This window comes from Odontesthes bonariensis, chromosome 4 (assembly GCF_027942865.1).
Source record: "Odontesthes bonariensis isolate fOdoBon6 chromosome 4, fOdoBon6.hap1, whole genome shotgun sequence".
In the NCBI taxonomy this organism is placed as follows: domain Eukaryota; kingdom Metazoa; phylum Chordata; class Actinopteri; order Atheriniformes; family Atherinopsidae; genus Odontesthes; species Odontesthes bonariensis.
Window position 1 is genome coordinate 22,024,351 of NC_134509.1, and position 20,655 is coordinate 22,045,005.

General features: G+C 41.7%; 1 protein-coding gene and 2 non-coding genes across 3 annotated transcripts; 1 reads left to right on the forward strand and 2 right to left on the reverse strand.

Annotated features, from left to right (window-relative positions):
* Positions 1–158: 158 nt before the first annotated feature.
* exosc9 (exosome component 9) lies at positions 159–8,310 on the forward strand. Its single transcript, XM_075463501.1, has 12 exons — positions 159–726; positions 1,472–1,566; positions 4,636–4,755; positions 4,861–4,963; positions 5,058–5,195; positions 5,272–5,354; positions 6,811–6,943; positions 7,104–7,192; positions 7,305–7,451; positions 7,561–7,751; positions 7,839–7,914; positions 8,048–8,310. Exons 1-12 carry the CDS (start codon positions 661–663, stop codon positions 8,109–8,111), a joined length of 1,305 nt encoding a protein of 434 aa, XP_075319616.1. The 5' UTR covers positions 159–660; the 3' UTR covers positions 8,112–8,310.
* A 90-nt stretch (positions 8,311–8,400) lies between these two features.
* Positions 8,401–8,472, reverse strand: trnaq-cug (transfer RNA glutamine (anticodon CUG)). Its single transcript has one exon. It is a non-coding gene; the product is annotated as a tRNA-Gln (tRNA).
* A 464-nt stretch (positions 8,473–8,936) lies between these two features.
* Positions 8,937–9,010, reverse strand: trnai-aau (transfer RNA isoleucine (anticodon AAU)). Its single transcript has one exon. It is a non-coding gene; the product is annotated as a tRNA-Ile (tRNA).
* Between the last annotated feature and the right edge of the window lie 11,645 nt (positions 9,011–20,655).

The window sequence follows — 20,655 nt, forward strand, 5'->3', positions numbered from 1 at the left end:
GAGTGATCCATAAAATAAGAAGGCAACATAGCATGCCTTTTGACACACTCGAATCTGCTCAGCGCAGCAACGGTAATTTGTAACTCCGAATTCCGAGTTGAAATCAAATGTAGCATGAGTCGCTCGAGCGCTTCCAGTTGTCGTAAACTGGCATCAACTCCAGTTTGGTCGTTGTAGGCATACAGATGTGTTGTTTTCAGTTTAATAGCTGCCTAAACCGGAAATCTGAGAGAACAGAGCAAATTAGTTTGTAAAATAATTATATTTTGTGTTAAGGCCCGCTGTTGGTGGAGTTTTGCTGCTACAGCACTGAAATTTCACTGCGTACTTTCCAATAATTTACTCATGAATACAGTCAGCGGTGATTTCCCAGTGTTCCTTCGTGTCGTGTGATGATTAAGATCAATTCGTCATCATTTTTTCCCCTTCTTAACACCCTTTATTGAGCAACATCCAGAGAGAGTATCCCAAACAGATAGTTATGAACACAAAAAAGTATTCGCAGCGTTTAAACCGAAACAGGCTCCAAGAAGTGCCGTAAGTTGTGCGCAGCGGCGCATGCGCGACTCGCATATGGGTAAACATTGATAGTGTCCGCATGGTTGTTGAGCGGTGACTTAAATCATTTAAATAAAACTACAAGCAGCAAAAAACAGCAGAATGAAGGACACGCCGCTGTCCAACTGCGAGAGGGACTTCCTGCTGAAAGCCATCGAAGAGAAAAAGGTGCGTATGATGCTTTCTCCAGAAAAAATAAACCTTCGGAGTGTTTTTGTATGTCTGCTTGCGTGTTCTTAGCGTTTCAGGATTATTTCTCATACAAATTATTAACAAAAAAATAGTCAGTGCAACAAAAATGCAAAGGCACAAGTGTTTGTTTTTCCACTTTGTGGATCAAAACTGACTTCATCCCTTGTTGCACCTGGAACCCACTTCCTCATCTCCAGCTCTCCGTTTTGTGTCTCCTCTTCTTCTTCCACCTCAGCTTGTGACCCCTAACACTACAATTCTCATTTCCAGTTGGAAAGTTGTGGCTTACTTGAAGAGCCACTGTACTGTTACTGGAAAGAAAGTCACATTGTTACTTTCTTTTCATCCTTCATGATGTTTTTCTCCGGTATTCCCATGAGATCAGCCGCTGTTTTGGCCTCACTCACATTAGTAAACTGTAACGTTTGCACGCTGCTGGCAGCTGGTGGTCGTCTTACTGTCCACACTCAGTTTAAGTTGCCCTCGAACACACCAAACACCACCAGCAGTGTGTTGACAGTCTTTTTTCAACACCGTATCAACTGTGGCGTACAGATTTCTTTGCCTTTTTGTACGTCTTTAATTCCTTTCCACAAGGAGTTTTTCCTTGTGTCATAGTTCACCCAAACAGATATTTATTATATTAGATCTTTGATTTGGATTGTGTTTTCCTGCTCTGTGAGAAGAGATGTCTGAGCTCTTTCATCCACTCCTCCTGCAGCGGATCGATGGACGGCAGACTTACGACTACAGGAAGATTAAGATCACTTTTGGGACTGACTATGGATGCTGTTTTGTGGATCTGGGACAGACCAGGTGAGTCTGTGGCCAAATGTATTCAAAACATTTGCAGTGTGTCAGAAAACATGACGGACTATTCACAAAGTTGTTTTATATGTGTTACGTTGATACGGTAACCATTCACCTTTAAGTTGTGTCACAAAATAGTGATAAGAGGCTAAATCAATGTAAATCTGTGGTTTAATGACAGCTTAAGTGATCCAGTAGAAGCTGTTTGCACCTGGTATTAACATGCGTGCCAGCCAGGGGTGGAGCAGTGATTTTAAATGTGGGGGTGTTCCAGGGGTGGCACATGAGCGCCACATCAAGCCCAGAGACACGACGCTGAAGTTGGCATCCGATTCGCGAATTAAATGGATGGGCATAAAGGGCCATTTCACTGCATTTTTTTGCATTTTGATCGCCCTAAACTAGGTCCTGTATGGAAACTACAATAGTTACACTGCTCAAATCAGGATGGAATTACTCGAAAGAGGCTATAGATTCATTAAAATCTTGTTTGGGATTTGTGGAAACCTTTTTCCTATTTGTGAAAATGCAAAACAGGGCCATTTTACTGCTTTTTTTTTTTTTGTATTCTCATCACACTAAACTAGGTCCTGTATGGAAACTACAATAATTAGACTGCTCAAATCTGGATGGATATTCTAAAGAGTCTTTAAAACACATTTTATGATTTGTGAAAACTTTATTTGCTCATTGAAAATTCAAAAGGCCGACTCACAATATAGTTTGTCTCTGACGTAATATCAAATTTCCCGGACCAGCGGCCGAGTCGCGGACAACAGTCTGTGATTGGGTGAATGTCCGTTCAGTTTGACCGATGCCTTTTCGTGCAGCGTAAGGGGGTTGAGGTGCGCTCCATTTTGTATGTGTATGTTGGTGCACTACGAGGGTGGGCAAACCGTTAATATAATCCATCCATGGAGCAAACAGGTTTACTTTTGGAAAATGTGAGGGGGATGAAATCATCTTGCTGTAAAAGTGGGGGTGTCGAAACACCCCCATCCCCCACGGGTAAGACGCCCATGGTGCCAGCTGATCCGATCAGTAATGAACAGCTCTACAGGTGGATGGTCAGTTTGACCACATTCAGAGGTGGTCTGAGACGAAGACCACCCCCCCCCATAACCAGGGGTCCAAATGATCAATAACACTCTGTGTTAGGCGGGCGGTCATAATGTTATGACTGATCGATGCAGGATTGCCTGTGATTCAGCCCACAGACCAGAGCAGATGTTTGCAGTTTTGAGTTAAAGTTTGCTTCAAACTGACAGATGATGATTAGCCAGCTTTACTCTAATCAGAAACGGTTACAAAAGCACAAAGAAATACAAATGAGTTGCAGTGAACATGTGTTAAGCTACACAACCCTCACTGAGGTGATAGCTGCGCCCTCAGTGCTCACAAACGTCTGTGATTAAAGGGGAACTCCAGGGCATTTGAAGCGCATTTCCATTGCTAGAGGTTGTCAAATACTGATAGTAGGACACAGAGAGGTGCAAATCTGCGCTCCCTGTGTGGAGATAGCGCTGTTCGCTCAGCCTGTCATGCGAGGCTAATACGTGGTGGCTAAGGGGCAAGTGCTAAACCTTCCACGTAAAACAACAACTTGCACACTGCAGAAACATCACACCACTTTATAAACCATCCGACAATAAAGTCACAAGCCTTACCATCAAAACCATGTGCATGGTTCTTAGATAACAACAATACATGCCCAGTAATATTGTTGTAATGTTTTAAATACTTGAACGCAGTTTTTCTAGAGAAAATAATTGCTTTGTATATGTGAGTATCGTCCATTGACTCTTTTGGGCTTTCACATGCGCGCGCATACCAACAACCGGTAAGTGACATGCTGTTTATAAAGTTGTTTTGTAACGTCCCCATGCCAGTAATGTGAGAACCATGCATATGGTTTTGATGGTAAGGCTTGTGACTTTATTGTCGGATGGTTTATAAAGTGGTGTGACGTTTCTGCAGTGTGCAAGTTGTTGTTTTACGTGGAAGGTTTAGCACTTGCCCTTTGGCCACCACGTAATTGTCTAGCATGACAGGCTGCGCAAACAGCGCGATCTCCGCACAGGGAGCGCAGATTTGCACCAGTCTGTGTCCTACTGTCAGTATTTGACAACCTCTAGCAATGGGATTGCGCTTCAAATGCCCCGGAGTTCCTCTTTAAAGCCCGATTCTCCTCCATAACAATGACTTTCATTTGCAGAGGGTTATAGGTAGTCCACACTGAGAACAGTAACGATGTGAGCATCCACAACGCAGAACAATAATATCCTGTAAACGGTGAGTGCGCGCTACACTCCGGCTGCACCCAGGCACCAAAATGGATCATTTTGATCAGCTGCTTTACTGCTGTTCGGTGCACAGAGGAGGAAAAAGAAAACCAAGATAGAGTGGCTTCACAAAATCTTAGGAAGGCAAGAGAGCTATCTTCTTTTTATGAACAAATTTCATCCATTCTTTGGTGTTTGTCAGCATTAGTTTGCTGATTTCCTGGCGGTTGTTAAAGAGGATGTGGATGTGTTTTCGGAGGTGGATCAGTGGTAGCCTGGGTGATTTCAGAGGAAAAGTAGTTCCTACACCATGAATTAGCTTATGGAACAGAGGCGATTAGAACCCATGACATTGATAACACCATTTACTGACAATAAAGATAATTAATGATCCGAAGAAAACAGTTTGAAGCAGAGGATTTGATCTCAGTTGTATTTTTGATACTTGTATTATTTGCCTGTGTTGTTGGTATATTTTACATTTATTGCTGATGAGAACCAGCATTTTGTTTCCCTCTGGATGTGCAAATACTCAGAGAAATGACAGTAAAGTGAATCTTTTACACTGTTATAGTTGTGGTGTTGACTCCGCCGTCTACTCGTTCTTTTTCTAGCAGGCGCAATCAGAAACAAGGCCTCGCAAGCAGCGTCCCAGTGAGAGAATATCTTTCCTTAAACGACATTACCTATTTAATGCAGCATTCCCGCCCTTCAGCTTTAAATTTGGTTCACTTCAGAGCAGATTAATGAAAGAAAGCACCGCCCGTGTGATGCAGCTCAGTCCTCTCCTCAGGGTCATGGCCCAGGTGTCCTGTGAGCTGGTGGCGCCGAAAGAGAATCGCCCGAATGAGGGGATCATGTTCTTCAACATCGAGCTGTCGCCCATGGCCTCGCCGGCGTTCGAGCAGGGAAGGTGAGGCCGACCCTGCTAACAGACCCGACACATGGTGTGCTTTTTAGTCCTTCTTGTTCACTGTGGTGTTTCTTTTCATATCATAAAGTTGTCGTCTGTTCCCAGACAGTCGGAGGTGTCCGTGAAGCTGAACAGGCAGCTGGAGAGATGCCTGAGAAACTCCAAGTGCATTGACACAGAGTCGCTTTGTGTGGCGTCCGGGGAAAAGGTGACCAGCACACACCTGCAACGCGACAGAGAGACAGACGGGAGCTTTATATCCACTCTGACGATAATCTGTGTGTGTTTGTGTGGGAGATCAGGTGTGGCAGATCAGAGTGGATGTCCACATGCTAAACAATGACGGGAACCTGATGGATGCCGCCAGCATTGCCGCCATCACCGCTCTGTGCCACTTCAGACGCCCTGACGTCGGCATCCAGGGAGAGGAAGTCACAGTGGTGAGTCGGGGCGTGTGCCTAGCTCAGCTTCCTCTTACACGGCGCGCCGGTTGTAATGTTGTGTTTATCTCCTCAGTACAGTCCAGAGGAGAGAGACCCGATTCCTCTGAGCATCTACCACATGCCCATCAGTGTCAGCTTCGCCTTCTTCCAACAAGGGTAATTATGTGCGCTTGAATGAAAGCTCCACGTTGCAGACCTGCGAGCCTGGACGCACGTTGACTTCACAGCGGCTGACACCCTCTGAGTTTTAGTTGTTGTTCTGTGCTGAAGTCAGAAAGCATCCGGCTGAAGAAGGAGATGAAGAAGGCCACTTTCACCCTTTTGCGTACAAAGAAACAAACAATTTGGCTGTGTGGCGGGAGCTGCTAATTAAGCTCGTTTCACCTTGATATTTCCTAGATTCCTCTTCCTCCCTTTGGAGGTGTGCTTATTGATTAGGAATCTTTGAACTCTTGGTCAAAGGTAAATAGGAAGGGAAGTTGAGGATTAAGAGAGCAATTGCTAGCTTGTCTGTTCATTGTTATTTTTTAGCTGAGAAAGCTAATGGGCCGTGTGTTGGAAATGATTAAAGTGGACATGGCGCGATCATTTCCAGTCATTAGATTCCTAATCTTGGGTCTAAGATTACTGGGTTTTAGTAATCTAAGAGCTAACGGTTCAATTCTTGAGTTCAGGGTACACAGTTTGAATTGAGATTCGTGAGTTTGGCCGAAGGTGGTGCTCCTGCAGGTTGGCAGGTGTGACTGTAATGGTCACTGACTCCAGGATTGTGCTTTTTCTACAGAAAACCAGCACTTCTGTTGATATTTTTGTTTTGTAAATGATTGATGTATCTGTTTATCACTGAGGTGCTGTTACAATTATGTGTCTTTGAAGAAGCATTCAATGTTTTCTTGTTTAATTTTTGTTTTGCATACAGGCAACGGTTTCCATGAGATTTCATCATTTTTCTCCATGATTGTGTCATAGACTGCAGAGTTTAGCTGGTTGGTGGGTTTCCACCAGTCAATATTCAATAGTTTTCTCAGTTCGTACTGAATATGGGTTGAATTAAAGGGATAGTTCGCCTCTTTTGACACAAAGCTGTATGACACCCCATACTAGCAATATTATTTATGAACATTTTCTTACCCCCTGCTGCGTCCTGTGAGCCGAGTTCCAGCCGAGTTTTGGCGTTGATAAAAGTAGTCCGGCTAGTTGGCTGGAGTTTAAAAAATAAAGCGACTTGCTTCTCAAAACAATATGCGTTCAAAAGAGTGATACATTTCCATCACAAAATCGTTCATCCAGAAAAAGTCAGACCTCACAATCGCTTGGCGCTATTTCTCTCTCCCTTCGTATCTACGAGCTGTGTAGACCGTGCAGACCGAAGTGCAGACCGAGCAGTCCCCTGCTTCCGAGCAGTAAACACCGTAACAGGCGAGGCTGTCGGCAGGCGGCAGCACGCAGTGTTTGCATCTGTATCAGCTGGCGACTCCACCAGTGTTTTGTAGCTGCTTAAAGTAAATTTAAGACACAATCAGCAGGTCACATGACAAAAGTAATTTGCTCTGCACTTACTAATGCTAACCGAGACATTCTTAAAGTGTAATAAACAGTTTAACTGTCACAGGACGTATCTCCTGGTGGACCCGTGCGAGCGGGAGGAGCGCGTGATGGACGGCCTGCTGATGATCGCCATGAACAAACACAGAGAAATCTGCTCCATCCAGTCCAGCGGGGGCATCATGCTGCTTAAGGAGCAGGTGAGCCGGCCTCCAAGGTTGCTGTCAGTTATGTTTAAGATGATATCTTCAGGACAAAAGTAGCTCGAGTTCGGCACAAGCAAGGTTACTCGATTAATTATCCTATAGCTGAATAAATACCATCAGGAGCTTATTTTCATATCGGTCTCTGTTTTCGAAGGTCATCAGATGCAGTAAAATAGCCAGCGTCAAGGTGTCGGAGATCACAGAGCTCATCAACAAAGCGCTGTTGAACGACAAGACTGCCAGGTGAGCGGTTACAAACTTGTTTTCTTTTCTCGTTTGAAAATAAAAGTCGTGTGAAACAAATTTGACTTCACTTCAGAAGCTGAATTAATGAGTTGTGTTTTAAATTTTCCAGGAAGGCAGGCGGCAGGTGTGGCTTTGCCGAGTCCATGCCTCAGGAGCGAATCACGGCTCTGAAAATGGACGACACGGCGGTGGAGATGACAGATGTGACTGAAACGGCGAGTGCCATCGTCCAGAAAACCGAAGCCCCAACTTCGACGTATGTTGATCTGAGCTCTATTTTTTTTTTTTTTTTTAATTTTTTAAAATTTTTTTTTACTTTTTTAAATTTCTGATTTAAAATTTGACTCCTTAACTCAAAACACCAGGGTGCCCTCACCGGTGGTGCCAGTCCCAGGTGTGGGGCAGGTGGGGCAGGGTCTACAAAACAGCTGGGGCTTGGAGGAGGAGGAGGATGATGATGATGATGATGATGATGATGATGATGAAGAGAGCAATGGAGAAGAGAAAGTGGAAGAAGTTATGAAGATTGAGGAGGAAAAAGTGGACACTAGAAAAGGTCATTTGTTTATTTTTTTTGTATCTTTTGTTAACTTAAAAAGTTGCTTAAACGGTTTATATAAACATTGAAATCTACGTCCCACAGTGGATGTAGTCGAGATATCAGACAGCGAGGAAGAGGAGGTGGTCATACTTCATCCAGAAACAACAGAGAAACCAAAGTAAGTGCACCAGTTTCTTTTTTTTATCTCTTTATATGAGATTGCACTGAGCAAATGTGGAGGTTTGCACAATTTAGCGGTTGTTAAGCTGTTTTTAACAGTTTTTTTTCTTTCTTTTCTTTCTTTTCCTCAGAAATACCGGGTCCAGTTCCAGCCAGAAGAGGGCAGCAGCATCCAAGAAAATTCATAAAAAATAACAGGAATAAAAAACATGAACAAAAGTGAAGTAAAGTGAAATTAAATGACAACCGAATAAATATATTTTTACTATGTCTCCAGTTCAAATCATACATGTTTGTGTATAATTTTAAAGTTTATTGACATGATTTAGTTTTGTCTGTAGTTTAAACACTATATGGCTGGAAAATAAACTTTGGAGGTTTGTTTTTTTACTAATTTGAGTTTAAGTGTCTATTTGAAGCAGAAACTTAAAAAAGAAAAATACACAAAATATATTTGAAGATTTTCAGGTAGTGAGAAAATATCAGGTTCCACCGAGATTTGAACTCGGATCGCTGGATTCAGAGTCCAGAGTGCTAACCATTACACCATGGAACCAGCTGTGATCCTCGCATGAATAATTGATACTTGTAGGCAATACTAGCGGTACTACGACCAACGCAGTTTATTGAAATAATCCTGTTTCCTATATATGGGATTATATAATTACCATTTCTCGTTACTTCAACACAACTTTCGCTCTCTTTTTTCACTTGTGTCTCTTTCCTTCTCCATCAGATATAACTATTTTGTCTTTTTATTTTGTCACGAAATAAGGCACAGTTAACGGAGGGTGTATTTTACAAGATGGCGCCATAGTCTCAAACGCAACATGATGTACCATTATTTTGTCGATACTGGAAGAGGAGGACAGTTTATACTTGATTATAAAAATATGCCGCTTTTTCTTTCTTTTAACTTTGTAGCCGGCGTTGACAGCTTTGGTTTCAATTTGCTGGCATATACTATGGTGAAGTAAGGCTGATCAAAACAAATAAAGCCTTAATTCAAAAAATACTCTATGGCCCGTACGGGGATCGAACCCGCGACCTTGGCGTTATTAGCACCACGCTCTAACCAACTGAGCTAACCGGCCATACCTCTCTATGATGAATACCTGTTAAAAAACGACTAGTATGCTATGCAGTACTCTGAATTCTCAGTAATTTTTCAGGGAGTTAAAGGCGGGGTAGGGGATCTTTTTCTGGAATTTTTTTTACATATTGCTTGAAATACTCTTCACACCCTCATTGCAACCAATTAATTAAAAGTTTTGACACAAATATGAAAAGTTTTAGTGGCCTCTAGAACGTACAATCTAGGAAAAACAGTATCCAATCATTGTGAACGGACCGTTCACAATGATTGGATACTGATGCCGTCTATCAAACTGCAATCTGCTCCTCCCTCCCCCTCCCCCTCCTTTGGGGGGAAAGTGAAGAAAAGGGTTGGGACTTTTTACCTGTGTATTTTCAAAATGCAGCTTCGCTGGACTCAAAATCCAGGATCTCCTACCCTACCTTTAATCTTCCGAAAAATTTACAAATGTTAAAACTAGAGGGCCCGATAATGAATGCATCATAATGTCTTCGGTTATATACAAAGTTTAGATACCCATCAAAATTTCACTGTCCTCCCACCTTGCTTTATCTCCATTTAGCCGTCTTGGCATAGGCTAATCTTGCTGGTAGTCAGAATTTAAAATTAGCGTTTGAAAATGATCAAAGTAATTGTCCTTTAAAGATCAAAGTTGATTCGTTTGTAAAAGTACTCACTTAAAGCTATGGTAGGTAATCCTAGAGAGCTAGCAAGAGAGCTAGCAAGATTCGAAAGTGTCCCCTCCTCTAAGCTCCACCCCCCCCTCCCTATTCCGTCAGTGCTTCATCCAAAGCCGGTAGAACCGCATGCGCACACGGAGCAGGGAGCCGACAGAGGGGGGCGTAGGCAGAAAGCAGAGGCATCTGATTGGTTTTTGTAGGCGCTCCAAGCTTTTTCTCAGTCCTGCAGCTGCCACAGAGGTCTGATTATTTTCGTCCCTTTTTCTAAATACATCTTGTATAGATTTCTCTCAGGACAGACGGACCATTTCACCCAGTATTACAAAATGTGTTTCTGAACAGGATTACCAACCATGCCTTTAAGTATTTGCCTTCAGGCACAAAATGAGTCATCAAACGACATCTGTTGTTCCAGTGATGAGTTTAAGATTCTGGTGTAGGGTGTTACTGAATGTGATAACAGATTTACAATGCTTAATCAAACCAAACTAGTCTGACAAGAGGGAAAAAAACAGGCCAATTAAAAGTAAGAGAAATAATAAAGAGATGCCTTTAGGTGACCACAGTTATGAGCTATTAACTGTGACACACAATCAGAGCACAACCTGATGTCTTATCAGGAAAATATCTGCAGAAACTTTGAAGGTTAAATCTGCAGCTACTGTCCATTGGAATGGCCTTTTATTTTAAATCATAAGCACAATCATCCCTGCCAAGCCCATACAGCAGAATTTACCAATTTCTCAGGAATTAGTCAGATACCCGTTTTTAAGCTGATCAAATGAAAAGTTAATGGTGAATTGACAATGCTAATCTAAACTAATCTTGGTGTTATTTTTTATCCACAGCTCACCTTTGAAAGCCATATTAAGTATATCTGCAAAATTTCATTCTTCCACCTCCGAAATATTGCAAAACTCCGGCCCATACTCTCTCTTTCTGATGCAGAAAGGGTCGTCCATGCATTTGTCTCCTCCAGACTTGACTGTTGCAACGCACTTCTCGTTGGGATTCCTGGCAAGAACATACAGAGATTACAGTATGTTCAGAACTGTGCTGCCAGGATCCTGATGAGAGCGCGTAAACATGAACATATCACCCCTGTTCTCCAATCTCTTCATTGGCTTCCCGTCTCTGTCCGGATCACTTACAAAATCTCTCTGCTCACCTTCCACTGCCTGCATGGTAATGCACCATCTTACATAAAAGACCATCACGCTCTCTCCGTTCCTCCAACACCAACCTTCTTCACACTCCCAGAACTCGCTCCCGCACCGTGGGAGACCGGGCCTTTTCCTGCGCTGCCCCTCGGCTGTGGAACGTTCTGCCTCCACATCTGAGGGCTCCACAGACTGTGAAACACTTTAAAACAGGCCTGAAAACCTTTCTTTTTACCCAATGTTTTTAATGATCTCCCTTTGAATGCTCTATCCTGTATTTATTTCGTTTTTGCATTTAAAGGACTCACTACTTTTATTTGTGTATTTTATTTGCATTTTACTGTCCCTGCTTTTGAACCTAATATCTGTCTTTTATCCCACTGTAGCACTTTGAGATTTTATTGTAAATGTAAAGTGCGTTATAAATAAAATTTATTATTATTATTATTATTAAACAATCTTCAGTATCAGAAAAATAATTCACTTTTTTTAAAGGTTAACTGCACTGAAAGCTGAATGAAATAATGTATGGATCTCTATTTTACATTCCAGATGATTATTACTGCAAAGACATTAATGGTGACAGTTGGCAGTTTCAGGAATAAACGTGCACATCAAAAGTCAACTTACTTAAATCGAGTGAGAAGGACATAAACTCCTCTGGCATTGCTTTAACAACCAAACTCAGTCCTATTATAAGACTGCAGGCTTATTTGTTCTTCCCACAAGCTAAAACAGTAGAAGGAGAGGCAGAGTCTTCAGCCAACAGGCTCCTGGTTTGCATCTGGGTGGCAGACATCATCTCTACTTTTAAGATTAGGATGAAAACTTTCTTTTTTGACAAAGCTTGAAGTTAGTGCTAAATCAGGTGAGATTTAGCACTAACAGGAAGTCTCCAGTCAATCGTATCAGACTTATCTTGCTGTAAGTTTATGCATCCCTCCACAGAAACAAGTGTATGCAGGGATAGGGGCGCACACACATCTAAACCATTTGGAACTGATGCTGGACACAAACATCTGGAAAAATAGTCTTCTCTCTTAGTGCAATTTTAACTAAATAGGTCACCCAGTGCTATGATGACAAAAGTGGTGTCAATAACTTAATTATCATGAACTAATTGTGATGAGGCCTTCATTTACTCTGCATCATGCAGATTTGATTAGAAAGAGTTTTAAAATCTCTGTCTGGCCTCTCAGAGAGGACATAAAGACGTATTGTATTTCAGAACTCTCCCAAGATTTTCTCATCCTTGGATTTCAAAGCTAAGTTTGGCTTTACAGGTGTTGAGCTGCAGATTACTGAAATTAAGGGGCTCTTTGGGGGAATGTCTCAACAGATAGACTGTGGCTTAAGATGACGATTAAAAGCGTTGCGGTTTGGTTAAGCAACATGAAACATGACAATGCCCTTCAGTTTTCTGCTGTTTGATGAACACTTACTCCACTTTTTTGGTCCTAAACTGTCAGTTTATCCTGCAGGCAGACAAATCAAGTTATATTTACGGTCTCCAGTCAGCCAGAAGGTGGATGGTGCTGCGAATTCTCCTTTGTCCAGATTAAGAAACACAATTCTTTGTGGATGATCCAACTGAAAGTGGGTGGCTCCCTCTACTTCTTTTCACTCTTGTCTCCTGACTCAATGAGACTCAGATTGGGCTCATTTGGATGATACAGAAATGAGCTCCTGAGCTTTCTAAGCAGATTTCAATCTCGTTTCACTTCCTCAGAAATGGGCTAAAATGTGCCACCTTCTTCAGATCTTCAGATCATCTTTCACAGATCTGCTGCAGAATTTTTGGCATAGTCACATTTCCTCACTGAGGTATCCATAAGTGTGGATGACACTTAAAAGGTGGAGATATAAAACAATATGGAGTGGATAAACAAACCCCTGAAGTTCTGAAGTCTTACGGTATAAATTATCTCTCCCATAAAAACACACTGACAGAGAAATGCCACACAGGGATACACCCATGGCTGAATGCCTTTCTTGTTCAGGCCTTTAAAAACAATCTCTGCTCTACTGGAGCGAGTCCTACACGCACACACACACACACACACACACACACACACACACAGTGAAGGTGTGTTAGCGTGTGTTTGAACTTCATTTCCAGGAAAGACATTACGTTTGTCATCTGTAAATCTGTTTAAACCTTTATCGAATGGAAAAAGAACCAGAAACAACGAGTCATTCATTTCACAGCGTTTTCGCTGAAAACAACAACAAATCTAAAATTTGAACAAAGTTGGAAGTGAGGCAAAGAGAGACAGACGAGTTCACAGGACATAAAGCTGGGATTGTGTTTGAGTTTTGTCTTTTGATTTTGCTTTCTTGGTTTTCCATTTTTTTGGCATCAGTTTTCCTCCTGTGTTACACCTGCTTTTTGTGCTAACTGCCCCACCTGTTGTCATCACTCTCTCTGTAGATCTCTTCCTGTTTTTTCTGTTTTCTCCCTGTCGGATCATTGTGTGTAGTGTAGTTGTTTTCCCCTGTGATACTGATTATCTTAGTTCTGTGGTTTGGTATCAACAGTCGGTTTTGCTTGTCCTGCCCCAGTTTTTTTACCCTTGTTTTTTAATAAAAGCTACAATTTATCAACATCTCCAGGCTTCGCACCCCCCCTCTCTGTCTTGCATTTGGGTCCACTCCTGCTAAAGCCTTGACAAAAGCCACACTGTTCTGGAAGATCTATTTACTTGTGACGGCTGAGGGCGTCAGGATTGGCTGGAGAAGGAGCATCCACCAAAGGCTTTGTCTTTCCGAGCAAAGATACATCATGACGGGGCGGTCGGTGGCGTATTGGGTTAAGACAATAAACAATAAACCTGCATGTTACCTGTAAACCAGGTGAGTCAGTAGAGGACGCAGCAGACGATAAGTTCTCAGGAATCTCTTTGAAACCTCTTACCAGTCATCAGAATGGATGCAACTCAGAACGCACGTTCAGCAATGTGTCACATGTTGTCTGTGAGCTCATTTGTGGTTAATCAGATCAGAATGTGATCAGATTGCGAAACACTGTCAAGTTTGTTTTGACTCTACAAGAGATGAGTGATGGATCACCGCGTCCACGCTTCTCTGCCGTTGCTCCAGATTTTATGTGAGCCATATGAAGCACACTCTGAGGTGTTGCCAGACTCATTTCCTCGTAATAGATACTCCCAACTAACAGCTATGATATTCTACCAAATGCATATACTAATAAAGTTCTGCATGTATGTGTAATCCTGCCTCTAGTCCCTATCTTTTGTGGGAGCTCATAACCTCATCAAAGTTACTCTGTGCTTTGTTTTCTTCTTCTAGTTGGTTGATAAGGTACAGTGAAGGGAGCTGCATTTTTTTTTCTCTCACGAAGGTATGCATGCACACATCACGTGCAGCCCGGCAGCTCCACGAGTGGAAAAGTACTGGACAAAGTAGCGACTGTGACTGCTCACCAGCCCTCATCACTGCCATCAATTGTCTGACACACAAAGCCACGGTCACCCACTTAGTGTATTAGATGACACACAGGGAAAGCTGCGTGTGATCAAACTCGCTATGTGACCACTCAGTGCACAAGTGTCGCTGTTACAGCCATATCAACCACTACAGTGCATAATTTAACAGCAACTACAATGTTACAGCTGTAAGGTTAAGGCTGACGATTCACATTTGGCAGAGTGTTCAGCGGGGGATGTTAACAACGCTTAATTTCTCGATGAATAAGTCAAGTGAACAAACAAGTGAACTGTTCCTGAGCAAAGCAAATGCAAAGCTGCCTGACGTCCAATATCATTGGGAGTTTTGGCCTTTTCATCTTTAAATCTGAGTAGATAGTTCTGAAATTGCTCCACAACATGTGGAAACATTGCTGAACATCTGCCAATCTTCACTTCTGAGAGTCTACCTCTTTAAGATATTATTTTTTTTCTTCAAAAATCAATTACTGATCTGTTGCCAGTTAATTTAGTTGCAACACGGTCCTCCACTTGATATATTTCTGTACCACTTACGTATTGGCCCCCCCTCTGTATCGAAGCCATTAAATTCAACATGAGCTCATGTTTTTAATGGAAGTGCTGAAGCTCATCACATGACTATGCAGCAGGAAGGGGTGGTTTGTGGCTGGTTTAAGAAAGTGGGGATGGCATCGGCCCAACTCCTCCTCTGCAGAAGGAAACCCTGACCCCGTTCAGAAGGCCGGGATGTCACTTCTCAAATGATCCGGGTGGGTGACGTTTCAGACCAGCTGCTGATGACCGACAGACAGAGATACTGGGGCATCATCAGGTCACTGGTGAAAGAAATCTAATTCAAATGAAAAAACTTTTCGAGGAGAACTTTCTTCAGTTAGAAAACAAGAGGAAACTGGTTGCAGCATTCCCCCCACAGCCGTCTTGGACATAAATAAGTAAAAATAGCTTTAATGTGGTTGTGACTCAGCATGAAAAGACAACAACTACATTAAATGGACTCAAAACTAGTTAGTTAAATAATATTCATATATTAACATTTTGATGTGCAAGTGAAGCATGATTAACTTTTGTTTTTACTTCTCAGTTCCTTGACTCATACAAGCAACTTTCTAAGATTGTGATGAATAATTAAACCCTGTTATTAATGTTTGATTTGATGAGCTGTACCTCAAGTGATCCTCAAGTATCCGAATGAGTTATTTTTCATGGAAACAGGCTGCAGTGTTTGGAAAAGCTATTAGTGAGAGCTGAGGTATGCTTTCCTTTGAAACCCAAGCTTCTTCATTCCTAATTAAAGGAGGTTGTTGATTGCATCCACCAGCTATAAACAGGGTGAGAAGGAATGAAAAGCCTGGTGCTTTTCCTCCATCCAACCTGCAGATCTTTTATTCCATCACAGCCCCAAATAAAGGCCTTTAATTCAAACCAAACTAATCAAATTACAACTTGCATGTATTCATACCCAGATGATATCTCTGTTTCTTTGATGATTCTGACTTTCAGACATCTTTCCAGTTCTGACCCAGATCATTCAGACGATGCATGTTGAGGCTACTGGCCATAGTCTGTTTGGCTCCGAGCTCAAATGTCATGCAAGAGGCAAGCTGCTGGACCAGAAGAGATAAAACGAAACGCAATCACATGAGAGTGTTTGAACTTAAGCAGTCCGTATTAATAGTTCTGTTTGAGATGCTGATGGCCACCAGCTGCGGTTCTGGTCTTTTTTTCAGTATGTTTTAAGAAGAGTTTTTAAAGAAGACACTGACTCAGCTGCCCTGATCTCATCAGGTAGCTCTTTCCACAAATGCTCTGTCATCTCTGGACGAGTACAAATCCGCTGCGAGAGGAGCTCCATTGATCTTACCTCTTGTTTCTGGCAGCACAAACATGACCATGTTTTTTGATAAATATGTGCAGGATCAAAGGCTCCCCTATAATAGCAGCAACTGTGCTTTTTTGCTTGGTAATGACTGTTTTTACAGAATATGGAGGAACAAAGCTTCTACAGTAGGGTTACTGCATCCCAACCAATCAAATCTGGGACAATGTCTGTCTGAGACAATGCTGAGATGTAGTCTAACATTTTGATACGATATCTAGCCAAAAAGGTAAGCACATTCAATAAACAAGGTTTTTCCACAGATTAGATCGATAGCCTGACTGCATTCTTGTATTCCTTTTTTCCAAAAGTAAAGTGTTTTTTTTCTTTCTTTTCTCATCTTTCTTGTTTCTTTTGGCCACCTCTAAAGGGTGCAAGCTTAATACCACAGACTTTATGATTTGAAACGCTCCTCTGCAACTGAGGTAAATGCTTATTTCAGCTGCCGTTACCTTCCAGCAACCATCCTTATGTTTTAAGCAGAAATGCATGGATAGATCGACACGTCTCTGTTTCTTTTGAGACTCACATGTACTGTGTCCCTTCGTGTCATAATAACTGTCAAAATGTGGGACACCATCTCCACTTGTGGGATGAGAGACGAGGGGTTCAAATGAAGTAAAGTCCCGGACAAAGAGGAACACCCCATCATCATACCTTTTAGTGGACTCACAGTTGTGTTTAAATGATATCTGGTTCATACTAAATAACTGCACATCATCTTTCTGTTTTCAAAATGAGAACTTGAAGTGCAGCCTAATATGATCAGCTTGTTTGTCATCAGCTTACTTTGAGTATGTTTAGCTTGAACTGAGCCTGAGTGCTTTAATGAGGAGGGACACCACAACTAAAATGCTTAACTGCTTATACTTCCAGAGCCTTAATGTTTTCATTGGTATGAAAACGAGTTAAAACAACTGTGATAAAATGACTGTATTTACAGCTAATCCAGTGGCAGCATTAAAAATTCAGGCTTTCTTTTTGTTTTTTTAAATGCTCTGTATGCTTATAAAGGTAATAGACTACCATAGAGTCATTTCCCATTCTTACATTCTGTCCTTTACTCACTGATATGTTACGTTATGTTACGGTCATTTTGCCAACGCTTTTATCCAAAGCGACTTACAATAAGTGTGTTCAACATCGGTGGGCAAAATAACTTCAGTTCACAAGAAATCACAAGAGCATTTCCTTCCAAAACCAAACAGCTAAGAGCATAACTAGTGCTAGAGTAAGTGCAATAAGTTAGGTACCTAGATAAATGGGAAAAAGACCATTTAGAAAAAAAGACAATTTAGGAAACAACTCTTTTCCTGCGTAGTGCGTAAGGAGCCTAAAGTGCTAGGAGCTAGGACGAAACAGGCGATGTCCTAAGAGGGCGGATCAGGGTAGTGTTTCCTGAAGAGATGGGTTTTCAGCCTGCGGCGAAAGATGGGCAGCGACTCAGCTGTCCTGACATCAGTCGGGAACAGAGAACAGAGAAAAGCCGTTACCGTGTCATATCAAATGGAAAGAATCCTTTAGTGGGAGCCAGACACCAAACCAGTTTACCAAACATGGTTGCCAAATTAAACCACATCACAGTCACATGCCTCCACAGTGAAGACGGTGCCTACAATCTCTGAAATGTTGAAACAGGTTTTATTTGGACTGCTACGACTAAATTCAGTGCTGATATAACAGGATTAAACACGAAGCTTCTTGATGTGGCTGTGCTGTGGAAAAACAGCTTCTCACATCTAACTCACAACCTGAGATCAGGTTTTTAACTTTGGTATCTTTAAAACAAGAGATTACAGCCATCCTTGGCTTGTGAGCTGACAAAGCAACCCAAAGTTGACAGTTTGACACTTTGAAATATGGAAGATTGCACATTTACAATCATGATTAATGACAAGGTTAATAAGAGCTTTAAATGACTTTTATTCTCTCAATCAGTTTCATGAAATTAGAACTTTTCTTACAGTCTTGAAGGAGTTCTCACATATGCGCCACCTGCTCACAAACCATCACAGACGGGTTAAAGCTTGTGGAAGTGGAGGTCAATCATTCTGTTTCTTGGTTAAACTGCCTCACCAAGCCTGGAGGTTTGTTTAGGCCCATTGACCTGTGATGAAGACTAATGACGCTCCCACTGAACTCAGACGAGATGGTGTGTCGCTGCAGGCGTGCTGATAACGTATAGAAGAGCGCGGAAAGAAAAAAGCAGCGACTTTGAGCATCTAAAATATAAAAGAGGTTTAGAATACCGCAGAGCTCTGTGTGCGTTTATTGATCTGCTGACTTATAGCATTCAGAATATACGGTAAAAGCTTGTTAAGACAGACACAAATAAACCATATAGTGCTTAAATTGTATATTGAGACCAGTGCATAAAGGCTACAAACATCTACCCAAATCGGCGTCCTCTTTGTTATAAAGTGCTTTTCTCTTACCATAGAGAGAGTCTGCAATAACTTTTCAAAGGGTAAGGCTATTTGCACCCCTGGTACAATTAGCACTATATGCTGATTGTACCCTGGTGCAAATAGAAGTGAATGCTATTCGTACCCCCGTGCACTCAGCAATGTGTTCTATTGATACCCCGTCTGGTGCAATTAGAAGTGTATGCTATTTGTACCCCGGTGCAATTAAAAGTGTATGCTATTTGTACCCCGGTGCAATTAAAAGTGTATGCTATTTGTACCCCGGTGCAATTAGAAGTGTATGCTATTTGTACCCCGGTGCAATTAAAAGTGTATGCTATTTGTACCCCGGTGCAATTAGAAGTGTATGCTATTTGTATGGATGATTATGAAAAAATAAACTGAAATGGCAGCTAAAGTTTTGTTTCATGGTTGCTTTGGTTATATAGCTAATAATCATAACTTTAAGCTTAACGAAAAATGGGAGAAGTGATTTAGCATGAAATGATAGCTAGTTGAACCACTGTCTCCCGTATGGAGGATTACGTCGCTATTCATTAGGCCAGAGATGTCCTCAGCTAAGAGTTAAGAAAGACATCTATATTTCAATGGGTTTTTTCAATTTAAAATGATTATCAGAATTCTTCGCTTTCTGATGAAGAAAAAACGAATGTCCGCAATGGCCTTTGTGCTCACGAGCAAGGTGTTTTTGGTGGTAATTCACGGGGTGTGAAGAATCACAGATCTATAAAGAACCTTCTTGATCAGTGGTGTGAATAGTGTAAGGCTATTGTACCAGGGGTGCTAATAGACATTCAGCATAAGGTATGCTATTTATAGCAAAGTGTGCTATTTACACCCTGGTGCACTAGCTAATTGTTGCAATCAAAACTTACGTTTGAGAACTGAATTGTTTTTCAAATTGCGCGCCTTCTCTGCAGAGACGTTGGTACGCGAACTGTCACTTCCAAAATGCATCGAGCAAGAACCGAACCCTGGACTCCTGCGTCTTCACCCAAATCGCTTACCACTACGCTAGTAGATCCTATAATCTATTTGTGGTGTGCAGGTAACTTTATAGTTAATTTGGCTGAACGTCATGATCACGAAATTTCTAAAAACTAACAAACTGACGGTTGTAATGTGTTCACTGAACACCGATTATGAAAATAAAACACAATGTTTCCATCTAGTTTTTAATTGGAACAGATATTAGTGCCGAAACCTAGCAGTATTCTTCACTTTCTGATGACGAAAAAACGGATGTCCGCCATGTTTTTTGTGCAAGCCAGCAGCTTTTATTTTGGTGTTACGTCACGGGGTGTGAATAGCTCAGCTGTGTGGCCAAGGCTATTTGTACCAGGGGTTCAAATAGACACTCCGCTTTTTTAAATCATCCATATACCCAAAATAGCATTAGTGGCATTATTAGTCAGATGGTTAATTAAAGACTTTCATACTTGCGGAAACTGCATTCATGTATTATTACCCTGTTGCCTGTGCAAGTTAAATCGAGTTTAAAGATGTTTTTGACTCTTTAATTTCTCTTTTTGAGATTGCCGAAATGTGATATGTTTGCTTTGATTCGCAGGGGACTGGGGCCTATCCCAGTTACTACTGGGCGTTGGGCAGGGGACACCCCCGGACAGGCTCTGCAATGCATCTCCAGTTTAACTATGTTTTTTTTTATTTAGAAAATGACATTCGGCCTTCAAACCAGATCGTTTGTTACAAGCTGTTCCTTTTGGTCGTACAGGATCGTACACGCATCTCATGGAAAATGTCCAGCGAAACCACAGTTTCCATTAAAACAAAGAGCTGTTTTATTACCAGGGGGAACAGAGGGAAATCTGGGCATTCACTTCTATATTTCTAATTCTCTCAAGCCATTGTTTGCAGTTTTTACTACTGACATGCTCCAAGGAGGATCTCTGTTCATAAAAAGTAAAGTTGCTATATTCACAGCTTGGGAAAACTTAACAATTCAGCAGAACATTGCTTGGAACACTTGTGTGTGCTGCTTTATTTAAGCGCGATGACTCAGACAGTAAACAC